General features: G+C 37.8%; 1 protein-coding gene across 1 annotated transcript; it reads left to right on the top strand.

The window, feature by feature from the left end:
* The first annotated feature begins 6,345 nt into the window (after positions 1–6,345).
* Positions 6,346–17,055, top strand: rnf121 (ring finger protein 121). Its single transcript, XM_056730769.1, has 9 exons — positions 6,346–6,451; positions 6,991–7,028; positions 7,629–7,770; positions 8,474–8,628; positions 9,382–9,489; positions 11,108–11,228; positions 11,521–11,654; positions 13,820–13,921; positions 16,426–17,055. The coding sequence occupies exons 1-9, from the start codon at positions 6,368–6,370 to the stop codon at positions 16,544–16,546; spliced, it is 1,005 nt and encodes a 334-aa protein (XP_056586747.1). The 5' UTR covers positions 6,346–6,367; the 3' UTR covers positions 16,547–17,055.
* Positions 17,056–19,137: the final 2,082 nt, after the last annotated feature.

Below are 19,137 nucleotides of genomic sequence, written 5' to 3'. Positions count from 1 at the left end.
AAATATTGTTGCATTTGAAGGTACTGCGGACGTGAGAAGAGATATAAAAAATACATGTGAACTGTTGAAAACAGGTTTCCTTTATAAGCTGACTGTGATAGATATCCGTTTATTTTGTGCATTTCAACACACATGAGAACTGGTTTTGTCCGGAATGGCTTTAGGCTAACTGCAACCATACTTATAAAGAATACAGCCAGGCTTTCACAGACAGACAGGGCAGCGAGGTGAGTGATGTTAACAGGATTGCGCTGTATATGCGTATATTTTGTCTTATGTCAGGTATAACTAATACATTAGCCACTCTTGTTGTTGATTTTCCTTGCAAGTGTGCTAATCTGCTTTCAAGGGACGCGCATAAACAAACAAAGGTGTTGTTTGACCAAACATACTTGGACCAACCTGCCCTGATGCACACCGAACCATGTAGTCTAAACTGCAGGTGGATAGTTTGGGAGCTCCTTAAAAGTTATTCTTAATATATTGTTTATTCTTGTTATATCTTAAGATTTATGTTTAAAATTGTTATCAGTTCTTGTGTGTGTGTAGTTTGCATGTTCTCCCCGTGCCTCGGGGGTTTCCTCCGGGTACTCCGGTTTCCACCCCTGGTCCAAAGACATGCATGGTAGGTTGATTGGCATCTCTGGAAAAATTGTCCGTAGGGTGTGAGTGCGTGAGTGAATGAGTGAGTGTGTGTGCCCTGCGATGGGTTGGCACTCCATCCAGGGTGTATCCTGCCTTGATGCCCGATGACTCCTGAGATAGGCGCAGGCTCCCCGTGACCCGAGGTAGTTCTTATAAGCGGTAGAAAATGGAATGGAATTGTAATCAGTATCCCATATCAAAATGAAAATCATTGACAATACTTTTTATCCGATACAGTCAGAACTGGAGGCTGTGTATAAGCAGGCATGGCTGCGAAAACATAAAACAGCGCTGGAAACATCCCGGGCTGACGCTTGCAAATCTGATGTAAGTTTTCAACGCAATTGTAATACACCTACCACTTCTACTCTTTGTGTTTCTCTGCACAGAGCCCATGCTTCGAAAACATGACCTACCCAGGTGAACTTCATTCCTGCATTCCGGCAAACCCATGGCAAAAGGGACAAGCCATTGTATTTTGACTCACTCAGTCAATTTTAAAACTAGACTGAAGACTCATCTCTTTAAAATAGCTTTTACCTAACTCACCATGACACTGTTAACTCCCCTTAAGCAGTCTACGCCGCAATATAGTCGGAACCAAACACACACATCTCCATCATAATGTGTAACTTTCTTACACTTTCTGTGAACAGCCTTTACGCTTACGCTAATCAGTTTGACTTGTTTTTCATGTCCCGGCCCCAAGGACACCAGAGGTTGTCAGTCCAAGCCCTGGTAATGGCCTGTTGCTCCTTTCAGTCCAGCCAGATGCTCATGATGATGGTCAATCCATCTGATGACAACTATCAGCCACAACTTTTAAATTTTTTAATAATTTTAAAGTTTTACATGATTAGTATTGCATATAGGAATTTATAGTCTGTTTAATATTTGACCTGTGTTTTTCTCTCCTTTATCTTTAATGTGTGCTTTTAAATGTGCGTGCATGCATGTCCGTGTGTGTGTGTCTATGTGTGTTAGTACGTGCGCATTTGTGTGTGTGGAGCGTTTGTATGTGGGTATTTCTGTCTTCTGTTTTTTCACCTTTTTCTTGTTTTTACAGGTATACAGTGGGGAAAAAAAGTATTTAGTCAGCAACCAATTGTGCAAGTTCTCTCACTTAAAAGGATGAGAAAGGCCTGTAATTTTCATGATAGGTATCCTCAACTATGAGAGACAAAATAAGAAAACAAATCCAGAAAATCACATTGTAGGATTTTTAATGAATTAATTGGTAAATTCCTCAGTAAAATAAGTATTTGGTCACCTACAAACAAGCAAGATTTCTGGCTCTCACAGACCTGTAACTTCTTCTTTAAGAGGCTCCTCTGTCCTCCACTCGTTATCTGTATTAATGGCATCTTTTTGAACTCGTTATCAGTATAAAAGACACCTGTCCACAACCTCTAACAGTCACACTCCAAACTTTAATATAGGAGACCAAAGAGCTGTCAAAGGACACCAAGAACAAAATTGTAGACCTGCACCAGGCTGGGAAGACTGAATCTGAAATAGGTTAGCAGCTTGGTGTGAAGAAATCAAATGTGGGAGCAATTATTAGAAAATAGAAGACATACAAGACCACTGAGAATCTCCCACGATCTGGGGCTCCACGCAAGATCTCACCCCGTGAGGTCAACATGATCAAAAGAACTGTGAGCATAAATCCCAGAACCACACGGGGGGACCTAGTGAATGACCTGCAGAGCTGGGACCAAAGTAACAAAGGCCACCATCAGTAACACACTGCGCCGCCAGGGACTCAAATCCTGAAGTTTGCTAGAGAGCATTTGGATAATCCAGAAGAGGATTGGGAGAATGTCATATGGTCAGATGAAACCAAAATATAACTTTTTGGTAAAAACTCAACTTGTCGTGTTTGGAGGAGAAAGAATGCTGAGTTGCATCCAAAGAACGCCATACCTACTGTGAAGCATGGGGGTGGAAACATCATGCTTTGGGGCTGTTTTTCTGCAAAGGGACCAGGACGACTGATCCGTGTAAAGGAAAGAAGGAATGGGGCCATGTATTGTGAGATTTTGAGTGAAAACCTTCTTCCATCAGCAAGGGCATTGAAGATGAAACGTGGCTGGGTCTTTCAACATGACAATGATCCCAAACACACCGCCCGGGCAACGAAGGAGTGGATTCGTAAGAAGCATTTCAAGGTCCTGGAGTGGCCTAGCCAGTATCCAGATCTCAACCCCACAGAAAATCTGTGGAGGGAGTTAAGAGTTTGTGTTGCCCAGCGACAGCCCCCAAATCATCACTGCTCTAGAGGAGATCTGCATGGAGGAAAGGACCAAAATACCAGCAACAGTGGGTGAAAACCTCGTGAAGACTTTAAGAAAACGTTTGACCTCTGTCATTGCCAACAAAGGGTATTTAACAAAGTATTGAGATGAAATTTTGTTATCGACCAAATACTTATTTTCCACCATAATTTGCAAATAAATTCATAAAAAAATCCTACAATGTGATTTTCTGGATTTTTTTTCTTATTTTGTCTCTCATAGTTTGGGTATACCTATGATGAAAATTCCATGCGTCTCTCATCTTTTTAAGTGGGAGAACTTGCACAAAAAAGACTAAATACTTTTTTGCCCCACTGTATTACCAGGCCCGGTTCCTGCCAGGCTCAAAAGGGTGGGCTAGCGGAAATGCGGGGTGGGCATTTACCACTCGCAGTATATAGCCGCAAAAAAATATAATTGATCATTTTTAAAAGTTTTTTTTTCTGAAAAGAATTTGTTTTGGTAAAATTATATTTTTTGTTTACTTCTGTGAACCTCTGACAGCATTTCTCCCAAATTTCATATAAAAATATTTTTGCAGAAAATGAACTGAAGAAAAAACGGGTCTCACTCTTAAGGTTTGCCTTTGTTTGAATTCAACAAACACTGCAATGTATGACTGAAATACATGCAGGATATAAATGATTTATGTTGTTATAAATATAAAAAACACGCATTCATTACAGAAGACTGCAGATTAAAACTAAAATAATTATTGTTGATTATTGCCTTTTATATAGTAATTGTGTTTGATTGACCTGATTAGGCATTAATAAAGCGCTTATGTGAACTTGAAATAAATAGAAGCCTATAAAGTAGGCTAAGAACAATCCCCATCACTAAACGATCACTGACTTCTGTTTAATTTCGCAAAAAACTCACATTTTAATGAATGAATCTAATTACACTGCACAATGAACTTTACATCATTTTTGCAGTCTGTTTGTTCTGTGAGCGCGTCGAAACTAAACTTTTTTGCACATTGTTTCGCAACCAATTCAATTCAAGTTTATTTATACAGCGCTTTTCACAATGTGCATTGTTCCAAAGCAGCTTTACAGGAGCAAACAGGAAAAACTTAAAAACATAAAGGTTAAACACAGCACAGTGCATGGTGTTTATCGAACAAGCAAGAACCTGCATCATGAATCGGGGTGTTTGAGATGGAGGGAGACAGATTTAATTCTGAAGCAAAAAAAAAAAAAAAAAAGTAAAATAAACATATTCGCATCACAAATAACCTCTACAAAAGCACAATTTAAAGGTATAATTAAGCCTCTCCCAAATTTTTATTTATTTATTAACATTTTCAATGGTACATTTTCCCTGTATACCTGTCTTCTCCATTCGCGCTGCGGTGCATTTCCATTTATAATACATCCGTCTGAGTGGAGCAGGCATCCGTTCCGGCCAAATAGGTTCCCAGTGGCCCACTGGGAAAACTCCCGGCATGCCAGATGACCAGTCCGCCCCTAGACTTAAACAGCGTAAGGAAACGTTTCATCTTTAAGTATCTACAGTAAGTTCGTTTTTTTTATCTTGTTTATTATTATTATTATTCGTTGACTGAATGCTAAGGTGTTAGCGTTTTTGTTCCGTTGGTACTGAAGTCACATTCACCGAGCAAAGACATAAGTATATTTAACATACCTTTGCTTTTAATTTAATTGCATACTAACATCATGTGTTTCAAGTTTATTCCTGTAATCCACCGCAGACCCCGTTCTCACCCAAGACGCAAGGCACGATGTGCTCACTCTCGTGCGCGTCCCATTCAAACCTCCCTTCCACACCTTTGTCTCTCTCTGTTGGTCTCTGGAACTACCAGTCAGCTGTGAACAAGACTGACTTCATCCATGCGTTTGCAAGCCAGCCTGACATTCACATTCTAGGTCTTACTGAGACATGGAATCGTCCTGAAGACTCAGCCACACCCACTGCTCTCTCCACAAACTACTCCTTCTCTCACTCTCCCCACCAAACTGGAAAAGGAGGAGGCACAGGTTTGCTTATCAACAATAATTGGAATATTCCACACTATCTTCCCTATGCAACAACTATTCATTTGAATACCATGCTGTTATTATCACTTTTCCCATTCAGCATAGGCTTATTGTAGTTTACTGCCCCCCAGGTCCTCTTCACAACTTCATTGAAGAGTTAGATGTGGTGCTCTCATCATTCCCGGGGGATGGTGGCCCTCTTGTAGTCTTTGGGGACTTCAACATCCACCTGGAGAAACCCTATGCTTCTGACTTCCACATCCTCACTGCCTCGTTCATCCTCACCAGGCTCGCCTCGCCACAGCCTATACTCACAGATCAGGAAACCAGCTTGATCTCAACACACCCTTAACTGCACCACAGATAACATTCAAGTCATACCTCTTCACATTTCTTACCACTTGAGAGACAAATGAAAAAAATGAAAAACTAACAATCTCTTTCTCTCAATAAGTAGTTGTCTAGCTTTTGTTGAGACCAGTAACTTTGTATTGGCAACTATTGTATTATTGCTGTATGACATATCGCTTATTGCTCCCTAAACTCTTTGTAAGTCATTTTGGATAAAAGCGTCTTCTAAATGTCTACATGTAAATGTAAATATGTACATGATCATCAGCTCATTCACTTTGAAATATGAGGGTAAAAATAAATGCTTTGTCTCATGTATTATGCTATTTCATACTATTCATAATGTACGATTGTATTATGTGTTTTACAAATATCACATAAATGTTTTACTGCTGTAACTGTTTTACTGAATCCATAAGGAGCATCTTTTATCTTTAAAATGGTCTGTTTTCGAGTATATCTGTAAACGAGCTCCATGCAGCTGGGTCCTTGTCTTGCATATTCGTAACATATCACCAAAAATATTCTAAAATGTACTTTGAAGAATAACAGGCACAATGAATAAATAATTCATAATTTCCTGTGACAAAGATGTATTTTTCTAAGTCTAAATATTGAGATTTTAAGTATCTAGAGAGAAGATGTTAAAGTACTACACATCTATTGTAAATCCCTGAGATGTGTTAAGAAATATAAATGTTCTTGTGTTTTTAAATGCCGAATAAACGCAGCTCCCCCATTTATTTGTCTGCATGCTACTCTTGCCACGACCAATATGGCGGCGACGTTGACGTATTGCAGCAGCTGACAAAAGCAGCCAGTGCGCGGTCTAGTTATTTCTATATTATGTCTCTGATTAAATACAGTAAAATTGAATAAAAATATTGGTTTTAGCTAGAATGGACACAGCTACCTCCACTTGCCATGCGCACTTCAATAACGCATAATAAAACGCTGACAAAAAAACAGTTAAGGAAACGGAAGTAGGTAAGAGACACTCGCTTGTGATTGGTGTGAATTGCATGTAACCCGGAAGTGTCGTTGCCAGTCGAGTTGTCAGTGCTCAGGAAGATGGCAGGGGTGTTTGAGGTGGAGGTTGACGGCGTAGAGCACGACCACGGACATGGACATGGACATCGCGACGACGGCGCTCAGGTCGGGGAACAGCACGACACGTTTGTAGATGAAGCTGTGAAAAGCACAATAATCGAACAAACCCGCCGATCTCCAGCTGTCGATTGAACGCAAGCGGCTTACTGCTCAATGCTCAAGATTATCTGAGGCACTTTGATCAGACACGTCTAAAGATCATATCATTCTGCTCATTGTCACCACAAATTGCTCTGCGTTTTGCTCTTGTGGTTGTGTGATAAGAATTTTGGCGTCAAGTTTAAATGAACTCAATGAGGCCATATAAAGGTTTCTGCCAGTTGTGTATTCAATGATTTTTCCGTCTGCATGAACGGTATTTAATGTCCGTGTAAATCGGCAGGTGTATTTTAAGGTCTGTTGTCTGAAAATGGTGCTAAGATGTATACCCTGATGTAAATATGACCGCTTAGCCTATGCTATAGGATCAAAATCAAGCCTTGACGGAAACAAAAGCACAGGTTCATTGTGTTTACATTGTAGTTTGCTTTTGTTTAGCAAATATTGCACGAACTCATCCCTAAATGTGACTCGTATTTCAACAGATTGATTTGTCCCAGCTCTCACCAGAGGAGAAGTGGAGGTTTGTGTCTTGAAACTAAGCACATTATTATGTCTTCTATTATTATAACATTTAAATTATTCATTTTTTTTTTGTGCATTAGTTGATATTGTGAACAACAGGATAATGTTTTTTAAGATGTGAGCTGCTGTTATATAGCATGTGGGCTGTTCATTTTAATGTGATGGAAAACTCCCCTCAATCTATACAGATGTACTGGATTCATCTACAATAAACAAGATACAACTTTGCATTCATTAACGCATTTATTATAAGAACTCAATTTGACACTAAAAAATATTTTCCTTTCGGTTTAATAAGACATCCGAGCTTGTTTGTCTTTTACTGCCACAATCATAGATCAACTTTCTATAAAAAGTGGGTAAATACTGTATAGTAGATTTATTTTTAAACGCAATTGATAAATTCATTGGTTCATTCCTCCCACATTATTGAATGGATGGAGGATGAACAAACAAAAGTATTGCTTATAATTTGCATAATTGTTACTTGCTACACAAACCCCTGGTAGAGAGTGACTGCAATAAGACATGATTTTTGGATTTACATGGCTTGATAATAGATGTACTGTATAAAGATGTTTTGTTTTTCTGTTTGCAGATTGGAACATGCTAAAATGCATGCCAAACACAAAGGGCATGAGGCCATGCATGCAGAGATGGTTCTCATTCTCATCGTCACACTCGTCGTTGCCCAACTTGTCCTGGTTCAATGGAAACAGAGACACCCCAAATCATACAATGTGAGCCTTCTTTCACACACGGACAAAATTATTTTTTTCAGAGTTTTAGTAGACTTGACTCCTTAGTAGACTCCTAAGATTTTCAAGCCTACTTTTAAAGGGATTTCAATTTATTTTTTGATATATTTATTCGCCTTTAATTACAGCTTTGGTAATGCGATTAGTTCACATGGTTTGGTGTAAGGGACAGCAAACTATTCACTTTTATTTATTTACTAAATCCAAGTCGAGTTTCTATTCTCAAACCACTAGGTGGAGAGATTGCACATTCAATTGTGACAGAGACAAAGGTTTATTCTTAGTCTTCATATTTACCCTTTAAACTAACAGTAGAACATGTATAAGGATGGCATACTTGTTCTTTGTCTCGGTAAAAATTATATTTAGCTCAAAGAAATTGATATCTAATTTTTTTTATTTAGGTATCAAAAATAGAGAGATTGCAACTTCTGATTCCTTGATTAAGTCTACTTTAAAAGTTGGAAAAAGGAATTTTAATATTGTTGTCCGTGCCTTGAAAAGAACAAAAAAAAAATAGTTGTGCTCGCAGAGAAAGGTCGTCTTAACCTCAGTTTTCAGATTCAGTTTTCCCTTTCTACTTAATTCCTAACAAACTGCTCATATAATATATGTAGGACTTGAATATAACTCAAATGTTTGTGTAATATTGTGAAAATAAATACATATTTGTATATTTTTTTAGTTGGTAACGCTCTTCCAGATGTGGGTGGTTCCTCTGTATTTCACCACTAAGCTACACTGGTGGAGGTTTCTAGTGACGTGGTTCATCTTCTCTGTTGTCACGGCCTTCATCAGTTTTCGTGCTACCCGTAAACCACTGGACTGCACGACACCAAGGTAACCAGACAAATAGTGAGACTTTGACCCTGTTTTCAGGCTGTGGTGGACTTTCTGTGTCATAGCTGTTTCCGAGTAAGTTATTCGCATCAGTTCTCTGCTTTTGGACATTTTGAACCATGGAGTAAACACCCACACATCACTCAGTCATTGCTTTTTACAGTGTAACCTAAACAGATATCTAAGAAGTTTTCAAAGTGTATCCTTCAGCTTTGTTTCTTTAATGTGTGTGTGATTTCTGTTGGGGTGAATCTCACAAAACATTTAGTATCCAGATCTAAACAAACAAGAATGCATTTAATCAACAAATAAAGTCAGGCAAGCCTTTTTATTTCTTGCATTCAGGCTATTTTCTGGATAAATAAGAAATTACTTTTACATAAAAGTATTTTGATACACTACACAATGCATATAGTATTTAACCATTAGTCAGTCGTAGGCTAACGTCTACAGACTTGGACTTGTAACCCAAATATTGCCGGTTTGAGCCTCAGTACTAGCAGGGATTGTAGGCGGGGGGAGTGAATGACCAGTGCTCTCCTCCACCTTCAATACCACAACTGATGTGAGACCCCCGAGCAAGGCGCAGATCCCCCCAACTGCTCTGGCTGTGTGTTCACAGTGTGTGTGTGTTAATCACAGCCTCACATTAAATAATTTATTATTATTTTTAGTAGCAGACATGATCTTTATGGTGGGGTTTTATGGAGTTCAGCTCGATCATGTAACTTGTTGTCGTTTGTCTCCTTACAGGCTGGTGTATAAGTGGTTTCTCCTTTTATATAAGATCAGCTACACCACAGGAATTGTGGGCTATGCTGTTGTTATGTTCACTCTTTTTGGCATCAATCTCATATTTAGGTAAGCATTGATTTGTAAACGGTTGACTTTTTAAATTCAAAATGAAGATTTTATGTAAAGAAACGCATATGGGAAAGTGTATCTTTGTCTCAGTATATTTCTTAAACATTTTAAAGCCTTTGAAATATATTGAGTTTCATAATAATGAGGAAACAAAAAGTAGATTGCGCTGCATGACAACAATGACACTTTCACAATGTCAGTCAATTGAACAGCACTTTCAGTATGTTTCACCGTGATCTTTAAGTACTGAAATGTGAATATATCATATATTACTTTACTGTCTTGTTTCTAAAACACCAGCAGTACTTTCATGCTGATATGCAATGAATATAACAGTAGTTTTTTGTGTTTGTTTCTGTTTTACATGCTGTTCTATATATTTCCTCAATTTGACCATTTGGGTTTACTATAAAGTACCTTTCTAAAAGTACCTGTCTAGACCACAGCAAAACATGCATATCTATAGCAACTCCAAACACAAGAGAGATACAGTATCATGTAAATGATCAGTCATATGACATAACAACGTGATCCGTGATGTCAAAGGCTTCCCTTTTTGATATATTTCTTTGTCATGTCTGGCAGCATGTAAACATGCAGAGACAATCACAAGGAAGTTATAAATAGTAGCGTGTTTTATATTGTTTGTTTTTAGATGTGATAAGGGCTGGGTGATATCTGTATTAAAGGTTTTCAAGTTATAAATTATTTTAAATCTGTCATGTTGATCTAAAATGAAATGCACCTTAAAGGGACAGTTCACCCAAAAATGAAAATTCGGTCATTTACTCACCTTTAGGTTGTTCCAAACCTGTATACATTTCTTTGTTCTGTTAAACACAAAGGAAGATATTCGAAAGAATGTCAGTAACCTAGCAGATCAGACATGGAATAGCATAGTATTTATTTTCCCTATTCTGGTAGTGAATGGGGGGGGTGAGGAATGATGACAATTTTCATTTATGGGTGAACTATCACTTTAAGATGAATGTGCATAAATATTTGCAATGTTGCGTGACTGCAAAAAGAATTACTGACATAATGGACATCATTTCAAAACTGCAATGCAAAATTTATTTTTTTCTCATCACAAAGCAAGTCTTTGGAATTCGAAGTGTCTTTGGGTAATATTTGGACCAAAACAGCTATGTCACTTTTGTAGAATTATATTTTGTGTATATAATTAAACATTTTGGGCATATTATCTGAGAGAAACCATAATGACAGATGAACATGTTTTCATTTCTATAGAGAATTAAAGTGATAGTTCACCCAAAAATGAAAGCTCTGTCATCATTTTCGAGCCTTTATGACTCTTTCTTCCTCAGAACACAAAAGAAGATATTTTGAAGAATGTTGATAACCGAACAACAGTGGCACCCATCTCTTCTTTTGACTTCTATTGAATGGACAAAGCTAATGCAAGTGAATGGCTGCAATGGCTGTTCGGTCAACAACATTTTTCAAAACATTTTTTGTGTTCTGCGCAAGAAAGTCACACAGGTTTGAAATGACAAGAGGGTGAGTAAATGGTGACAGAATTTTCATTTTTGAGTGAACTACCACTTTAAGACAAATGCATGTATGTTTTTTTATTTTCTATGTGCTCCTGTAGGATAAAGCCAGAAGATGCCATGGATTTTGGTGTATCTCTTCTCTTTTATGGCCTGTACTACGGTGTGTTGGGTCGGGATTTTGCTGAGATGTGTGCAGATTTTATGGCATCCACAGTCGGGGTGAGTGTTCAACTTTAAAATTCTAATTCTATCACATCACATCACATTGCAAGATCTCCAGCCTAAACCTCATTTGCCACATAGTCTGGTCTGACCACTTTCAGGCTGCTCTGAATTTGGTCTTTTTCCACACATTGTATTATTTGGCTACAAAACATGGTGTGATGTTTATTACCACAGCTAGGTCACCACCAAGGACATGCCAGACTTTGTACTTTAATACAGAAAACACGAACAGCAAACTGACACGTAAATGTCTAGTTTTTGAGTTGTTGCTTTTGTTGTGTTTCAGTATTACAGTGCATCTGGAATGCCCACCAAGCATCTGTCAGACAGCATCTGTGCCGTGTGCGGTCAGCAGATCCTGGTGGATGTGAGTGAAGAGGGAATCATCGAGAACACCTACAGACTCTCCTGCAACCATGTGTATCCTTGACCGTTTTTACGCTCAATTTCTGGTAATGGCTGTATATGATGATTTGTCATGCCTGTAAACCTAAAAAGGTAGTTTACGACCCGTCTTGGTTACAGACACATCCCTAAAATGTGTTTCAAGGACTAAATACATAATGTCATGCTATACTAAGCATGAGTGTGTTGTAAACATGTGAAAGCTTTGACCTTTATGTAGAGAAGTGGTTTCGAGTGTACCAAGTATTGTTAGTCAAAGCTTCCTTTTCTATCATGTGAAAAGTAGTATTCTTTCCTGGTAACTGTTTTATAAGCAACTGTTCGGAGTAGGGCTGGGCGATGTGTTTAAAAAAAATGATCGGCTTTAAAATCATCAAGATATCCGATAATATCGGGTGTGTTTGACTTCATGCAACGTTGTGCAGATGATCAATCTGCAGATACGGACCGGGAGGGAATTCGTTCCGGACCCGCCAAGTACCAAACTAACACGCATGCAGGCACGCGTGCACAAATCAGTTGTGTAGTGACTTCTTTCATCGGGTAAAGTGCGTAGATGAACCGTAGCTTTTATGCAGTAGAGAAATTTCAGATTATTTTACCAGGCATGCGCACATCAATGTTACATCATGTTTTTTCTAGTGGTGGGCATAGATTAATTTTTTTAATCTAGATTAATCTAGATTAATTCCAAAATTAATCTAGATTAATCTAGATTAAAATGGCTCATTTGAATTCTGCCGAAGGCATTCAGAATATGTGTGCTACCCAAATAATGACTAAAAGTAAGTCTTTGAGAACGGGTTTCTTAAGCCAGGTGGCGCATTAGACCAGGGGCTCATCTCCTGTTTCCAAAATGCATCACAAACTGCTTGAGAAAGCTGTTCTACTATGATAATTGGTGATGAAAATTAAATTATGTTCAATAAGATGAACTTGTGTTTACTTCCGCATTAGCTAAGGGATGATTTGCGTTTAGGTGGTACTTGAGACTGGAAGAGCTCCTACAGTACATTTACATTTAGTCATTTAGCAGACGCTTTTATCCAAAGCAATTTACAAAGAGTGAGGGAGCAACAAGCGATATGTCATACAGGAGCCATAATACATTAGATCTCAATACAAAGTTACTGGTTTCAACTAAAGCTAGACCACTACCTGTTGAGAGAAAGTGTTTTTTTTAAACCAATTCCGCATTGCACAAGGTGCAAACAACCTTAGTCTTGTCGATGTTTCCATTGGGAAGCTTCTTGAAAATTAATATTCCCTGAAGCAAACCCGGCGGCTTCATAGCTGCATCCATGTTAGCACGTCACGTTTGATGCGGTAATTTCACAGTAACGTTATGTTGTGTTCAGACCAAACGCGAATGGCGTGTCAAGCGCGAGTGAATTATATGTTAATGCAAAGAGCCAATAGACCTACTTGCGGCGCGAATCGCGCGAATGAAGCCCTGGTTATGAGATGATGAGGCGGCTTCTGCTTCCGCGAATGACGCGAATCACGCGAGTTGAAAAATCTCGTTCTCGCCCCGTACAGTGCAGTTAAGCTGGTATACATCCGCGCTAAAATATCAAGGTGAAAGTCATCATAGCTTGCGTAGTATAGACCCAGCTCCCAACCCAACTTTGAGAATAGATTAACGGCGACATTTTTTTTATCGCGCGATAAGAGTCTCACTGCGTTAACGGCGTTAACGCCGTTAACGGCCCACCACTAGTTTTTTCTCTATAAAATCATCTTACCTGTTTATTTTATACTGCTACGGGAATATGATGTATTTTCGTTGTTAAATCATTCTACATATTATCTAATACATAAAGTACACTTTGATAGGGTATTGCGGTAATGTTTATTTTAAGATGGTAGGACTATCTGACAGGGTATTATCCATTTTAAAATGATCCTACCTTTTCTTTTTCGATGTGGTTTCCTGCGGTAGGAAAATCTGACAGGGTAGGACAATTCGAACACCGGTATAGCCCCGTGATATTTCCAAGACATGATACAATAACATCGTCACATCGTGCAGCCCTAGCTTGGAGCAGTGTGATGTCACAAAAGTTCTGCTATGTGTCAGCAAAATGAAAAACAGAAAAAGCATGAACTGCACCTTTATGTGTACCCCTGCTTGCTTTGCATTGATGTCGTGTCGGTTTCCTTAACCTGTTTTTCTTCAGATTTCATGAGTTTTGCATACGAGGCTGGTGCATTGTGGGTAAGAAACAGACGTGTCCGTACTGCAAAGAGAAGGTTGACCTCAAGAGGATGTTCAGCAACCCGTATCCTTTGTTGCCCTCGATCACTTAAAAACAGTTTGTGTCATTGATGAACATAAAAAAATCATTTGACTAGATAAACATGGAGTCAGGTGTTGCAGTAACTGGCAGACTGTAAGGTTTCCAAAAGACATCACATTTAAAAAGAAGAAAAGCAAGCAGAATAGACTTGTTTGACCTAAAAGAGTAAGTGACTGCTTGGAAATGCACTCATAACCGTCCAGAATGCCCATAGTAAAATCATCACAACCGCATCATAAAAAAACTACCTGCCAACTGCAAACTCCTTATTGGCCATCTACACATAAAAGATACAAGCCCAAACTAAACAAACCAGTTCCTTATTACAAATAATATCGAAATATTGCCACCCACACTTGCCCACTTTAATAACTTTCTGAACTTGATAGCTTTATTAGCGAAGCGCAAAAATGGTTTTAAATATTTAGATCTGGCTACACCAGAACAGTCTTACAAATGTAAAACACACAACGCCTCTGCAGACTGTGGTTTTGTTAAAATTGCATATAAAGTCTTGACGCGGTTTTGTTGTTCTGGCAGATGATAAACACACAAGACCATGGCTGTGGTTCCTTCTGTCACTCATCACACTTTTAAAAACAAGTTGTGCTTAAAGTTTACTGAACATTATTACAGTTTCATTTAGAAGCGTTCATGTGTTTTTCTCTTTCTTGTTACATGAAAACTTTCCAGAATTGTTTACTTTTCAACTTTATAGTGAGGATTTCCTCACTGCAGTTCCCTTTATTTCCACTCAGTAGGCTTTGTAAAGTAAGGCAAAAATGTAATGAAAATTGAAACCGTACAGATACATTTGAATTTTCACACTTATTTATTTTACACAGCTTAAATGTTTCTCTATACAAAATATATACTGTATAGGAATGTGTATTTTAGGAAGGGGGTCCTCACAAAAGATTCATCATATTTGGGGTGAATAAATCCTGACACGATTTTTTTAGTTCGGTGGATTGTCTCGTTAAATGTTTGTCACTACTGAATCTGTATTGTGTGTATTTTGCCATTGAGCACTATAGCACTGTGATGGTGAGATTGCACAGCACACACCACTCACTTTGTCTTCTAGTTAGTACTGCTCTTACATGAAAGGCAATATCTGTTGTAGGAAAACATCTCATAGTATTCCCAACACATGAGGAAGGGGGAAAAACTACGTGCAGCCAGTAACAGGAAGGTTTCCTTAGGGTAGAGCAGGAAAACCAATTCTTACTTTTGGTTTTACTTCTCTGTTGATGCCCAGTGGGTAAAGCCCTTTGTCCATTTACCGCTGTAGATATTTGAAAACTACCAGGTGTGCCAAAACAGTGATGTCTTGGGTTTCCCACTGTTTTCATAAGCTGCCTTTGCCGGTAACTATTCAGTGTAGTTTCCCCACTCTGCATGGTTATGAGCCACGCTTCTTCCTAGAAATACATAAGAATTATGTTTCAAATCATTTACTTGCCTAATCTGATAGTGATTTCCTGTTAAAGATAAAGCCTTCATATGTTTATGTAAAAGAATTCAAACACACCGTAGCATGCCATTCAGACCATTAGTCAACACCATTTACTAAATTTCTTGCCATTTAATCTATTTTAGACTATGTGTCATCTTGACAGAAAACGTAACAATGTTTCAAAATATCTCCACATGGGAGATCCTAGTTTCAGGGAGGAACTTCTTCACAAGCCATGACATGCAGTTGTTACTTGCTGTTATTGTTTTACGTGCTGCTGTTATTACGTGCTTTTTCCTCATACTTCAGTTTCCATGATTAAACCTACGTCTTGCTGTCAGATGTTCCTGTATAAGATCGTGATCATGAACTCCTTGTACATTTATTTATGTATTGGGTAGCTTTGGAATTTTAAGTATGGTGTAGACTGTTATGCGTCATCTTGCTGACAAGGTTTATTTAGGCTAGAACTTCATGAAATTACCTTGTACATGTGCCATATTTTCCAACATGGTAATAATGTCGTAAATAATTCAGCAGCAGTATCTGGTTGACTTCAGAGTCGTATTGATAACGTCATATATTGAGAAGTTTAATGGCTCAAGCGTCAGTTTATTTATGAGTTATTATTATTATTATTATTTATTTTTGAGTTATTATTTTCAGTTTATGAGTTATTATACTTGATCAAAACAACGCAACTGCAGATTGATTGATATTTGGAATGCACAATTAAAAAACATGATCACAAATTAAACAAACACAAAATAAACATTCTTAATAAAATAACTAGAAAAATGATACATTCATAAATGAACAGAAAATAAAAATATTACAATTAATTTAACTAATTATTTTTTTGTTTTGTTTGCATTACAATCGTAACATTGCAATTGTGAAGTAGTTGTGAATTCTTTTTGGCCATAAAAATTGTGTTGTGAAATTCTGATTTTGTAACAGACCTGCTAGCAAGTTTTCTCACATTTTGTTTTCATGATGGTTTGTAACCTTTACTTGAGTTTGTCAGATGGGAGAGACCACACGTCATGTACGGGCAGCTGCTGGACTGGCTCCGCTACCTCGTGGCGTGGCAGCCCGTCATCATCGGACTGGTACAGGGCATCAATTACATCCTGGGTTTGGAATAACTACAGCGGCCCGTGCAAAGGGACTAGCATATCTGATTCAAACTACGGCGAAAACTACGGTTTGATTCCAAGGACGCTGGGACTTTTTTAAGGACTGTGTGTCCGAGGAGTTACGTACTGTGTATAGACACAAGGCGTGCTAATATGTCTTCACGTGAAATTTTACTAGCAGTCTGACCTCAGATATTTTCGTTTGATTATCTTCGTTTATGGACTACATGAAGCTTGGACCTTGTTGTTGAATCACCTGGTCTTCATTTTTGTAAAGAAAAATCGATTTAGTGTATTTTTAAATCAAATATTTGTCCATACGTTTTTTGTTTGTTAACCAACATCCATGTAATTGTTTCCCCCACACTGTTGATTCATTTTATTTTCATTTTGCATGTCAGACGCTCTGGTTATTCGAAGGACGGGGAAGCCTTTGAATGTGTGTGAGTGTGTGTGTATGTGAGATGAGATGTCTTCTAATCAGTAAATGAGCAGTGTGAGAGACGGCTTCAGCCTCAGGTGATGTTAGTGTTCATTCATTTCACAGTGTTCTCCTTCTCGTATATTTGTTCACCTTTTCTCTACAATGTTCAATTGCAGTCTGTGCGTTGAGTCCCGAAAAGAGACAAAGTTACTTGAAAAGGCTGTATATTGAATGGATAAATAAGGTGATGTTTAATTATTTTACTAATGTCGACTCTTTATTAGTAACGACTGCAAGGTCAATCGGAGAAGACATGGCAATAGGATAGAATCTTCATGGCAACCATTCACATTACCTTCAAATAATTTAGAACACCTTGTGGTGTACATAGCAACACCAAAATTAAATAAATTCACACAAAAATTTAAATTCGGTCACCCTTTATTAACCATCGTGTCGTTCAAAACATGTACATGACTTTTCTTGCGTGGAAAACAAGATGTTTTGGTTTTGTCTCAGTGGTTATGTTTCCACACAGTAGATTTCAATGGGGTCAAAAATTTAATGTCAAAAAATATGACTATTAACAGTGTGACCTGCTGACTCATTGTTTTTCATTCTGTCTGACATCAATTTGTACTATAACATTTAGTCTATAGTTAACTGTAGGAAACCCCCTAACCCTAACCCACGCACACGACTAGAACTTCCTCTTAAAACCCTATAAAAAGCACAAAAGAAAGAATCCCACCCACATTCTTACAGTTCCTTTGAAACAAGCAGAGAAGCATCAACGGCAGTCATGAAATGGACAACACCACACACAGGTAAAGCCTAAATATTGTGTAACACTCTGCAGTAATGTTATTTTTGTTTATAGTAGTTAACATGAACGGTGAATAATATATTTTGACAGCATTTACTCCTTTTAGTTACAGTTCATTTAAACATTTACTACAACATTTTGAAAAGAAGTTTGACTTGTGTACAATTGTATTTGTAATAACTAAAACTATGCATTAACAAATGAGAACAAATACAACCTTATTGTAAATCCTATATGTTTGTTATTGTATTTGTGGAATTTTGTTAGATGTAGGAACAACATGAAAACACAGTGAGTCTCTAAATGTGATGTGTTCTTTCTGTAGGATCTCTCTTCGCTCTACCTGCTATGATGTTTCTGTATTGTTTACCTGGCATTGCTGATGCAGGTGTGTTTAATACTTCAACTTTTGGCTGAGTTGGAACACATCACAGTTTAGAGTCCACGAAGCCTGTTCTGATGAAGTCTGTTAAAACATATGTTATTCTTTTTAAGGTTTGGCACGGGTGGCAGCTCCAAAGATTACACGCATATTAGGTGAGATATAGGATTATACTTCTATATAAATTGTATTTGATATGTACATGTTTTTAAATACAGTTTTTATTTCAATCATTTAACCCTTTTTATATGATTAAAATATTATTTTATATGAGTTAAACATTTAAATATCACAGAAAAACATGCAATCCGAATGATTATTGAAATGTAATGACTCAGAATCCAGTCCTGTTGTTTAACCTCAGATGACTTATAAGCCATATTTGAACCCCAAAATAAGAGAACTATTAAACTAATTTCCAGAAAGTGACTTAAAATTGTCCTGCCAAGTGAATCCTGGATTTCTGAAAGATGAAACTCTCGTGTACTGGTTGGTCAACAACTCCTTTGTCGAAACAGCATTTCCTAATGGAACAGTGCAAATGTCCATGTAAGAACACCCACCCACCTATACAACATATGCTGATTGATATAATTATTTCGGTAGTCAGCTATATATATATACTTTCTTCTTTGGTATGCAGAATTGAAGGTGAGAAATCTATCCAGAGTGATCTGATATTTCAATCAGCTAAAGACATCAGGGAAAACTGCTTTACTTGTGTAGCCATGAATCCTGCTGGGACGGTAACAAAAAATGCACAGGTAAGATTCTCTCAAATGATGATGTTTAAGTATTCGCTAAAGTTTTTGTATGAAAGATCTTCACACTTTTCTTATTTAGTCAGGGCAAAGGACGTGTAAAAAAAGGAGACTGAAAGGAATTCACTGAAGAATCAACTAAGCAGAGTTGACACTTGGTCAATTTAACAGAATTTAAAACATTGTTTGCAGAAATGATGGCTGTTT

This window comes from Triplophysa dalaica, chromosome 19, assembly GCF_015846415.1.
Source record: "Triplophysa dalaica isolate WHDGS20190420 chromosome 19, ASM1584641v1, whole genome shotgun sequence".
NCBI classification, from domain to species: Eukaryota; Metazoa; Chordata; class Actinopteri; order Cypriniformes; family Nemacheilidae; genus Triplophysa; species Triplophysa dalaica.
The sequence above is the reverse complement of the archived record's forward strand: the minus strand, read 5'-3'. Positions and strand labels throughout refer to the sequence as shown.

Coding starts and splice junctions, on each gene's coding strand:
- rnf121 (XM_056730769.1), top strand. CDS start 6,368: ATGGCAGGGGTGTTTGAGGTGGAGGTTGACGGCGTAGAGCACGACCAC. Junction 7,771..8,473: donor GACACCCCAAATCATACAAT/GTGAGCCTTCTT, acceptor ATATTTTTTTAG/TTGGTAACGCTCTTCCAGAT. Junction 8,629..9,381: donor CTGGACTGCACGACACCAAG/GTAACCAGACAA, acceptor GTCTCCTTACAG/GCTGGTGTATAAGTGGTTTC.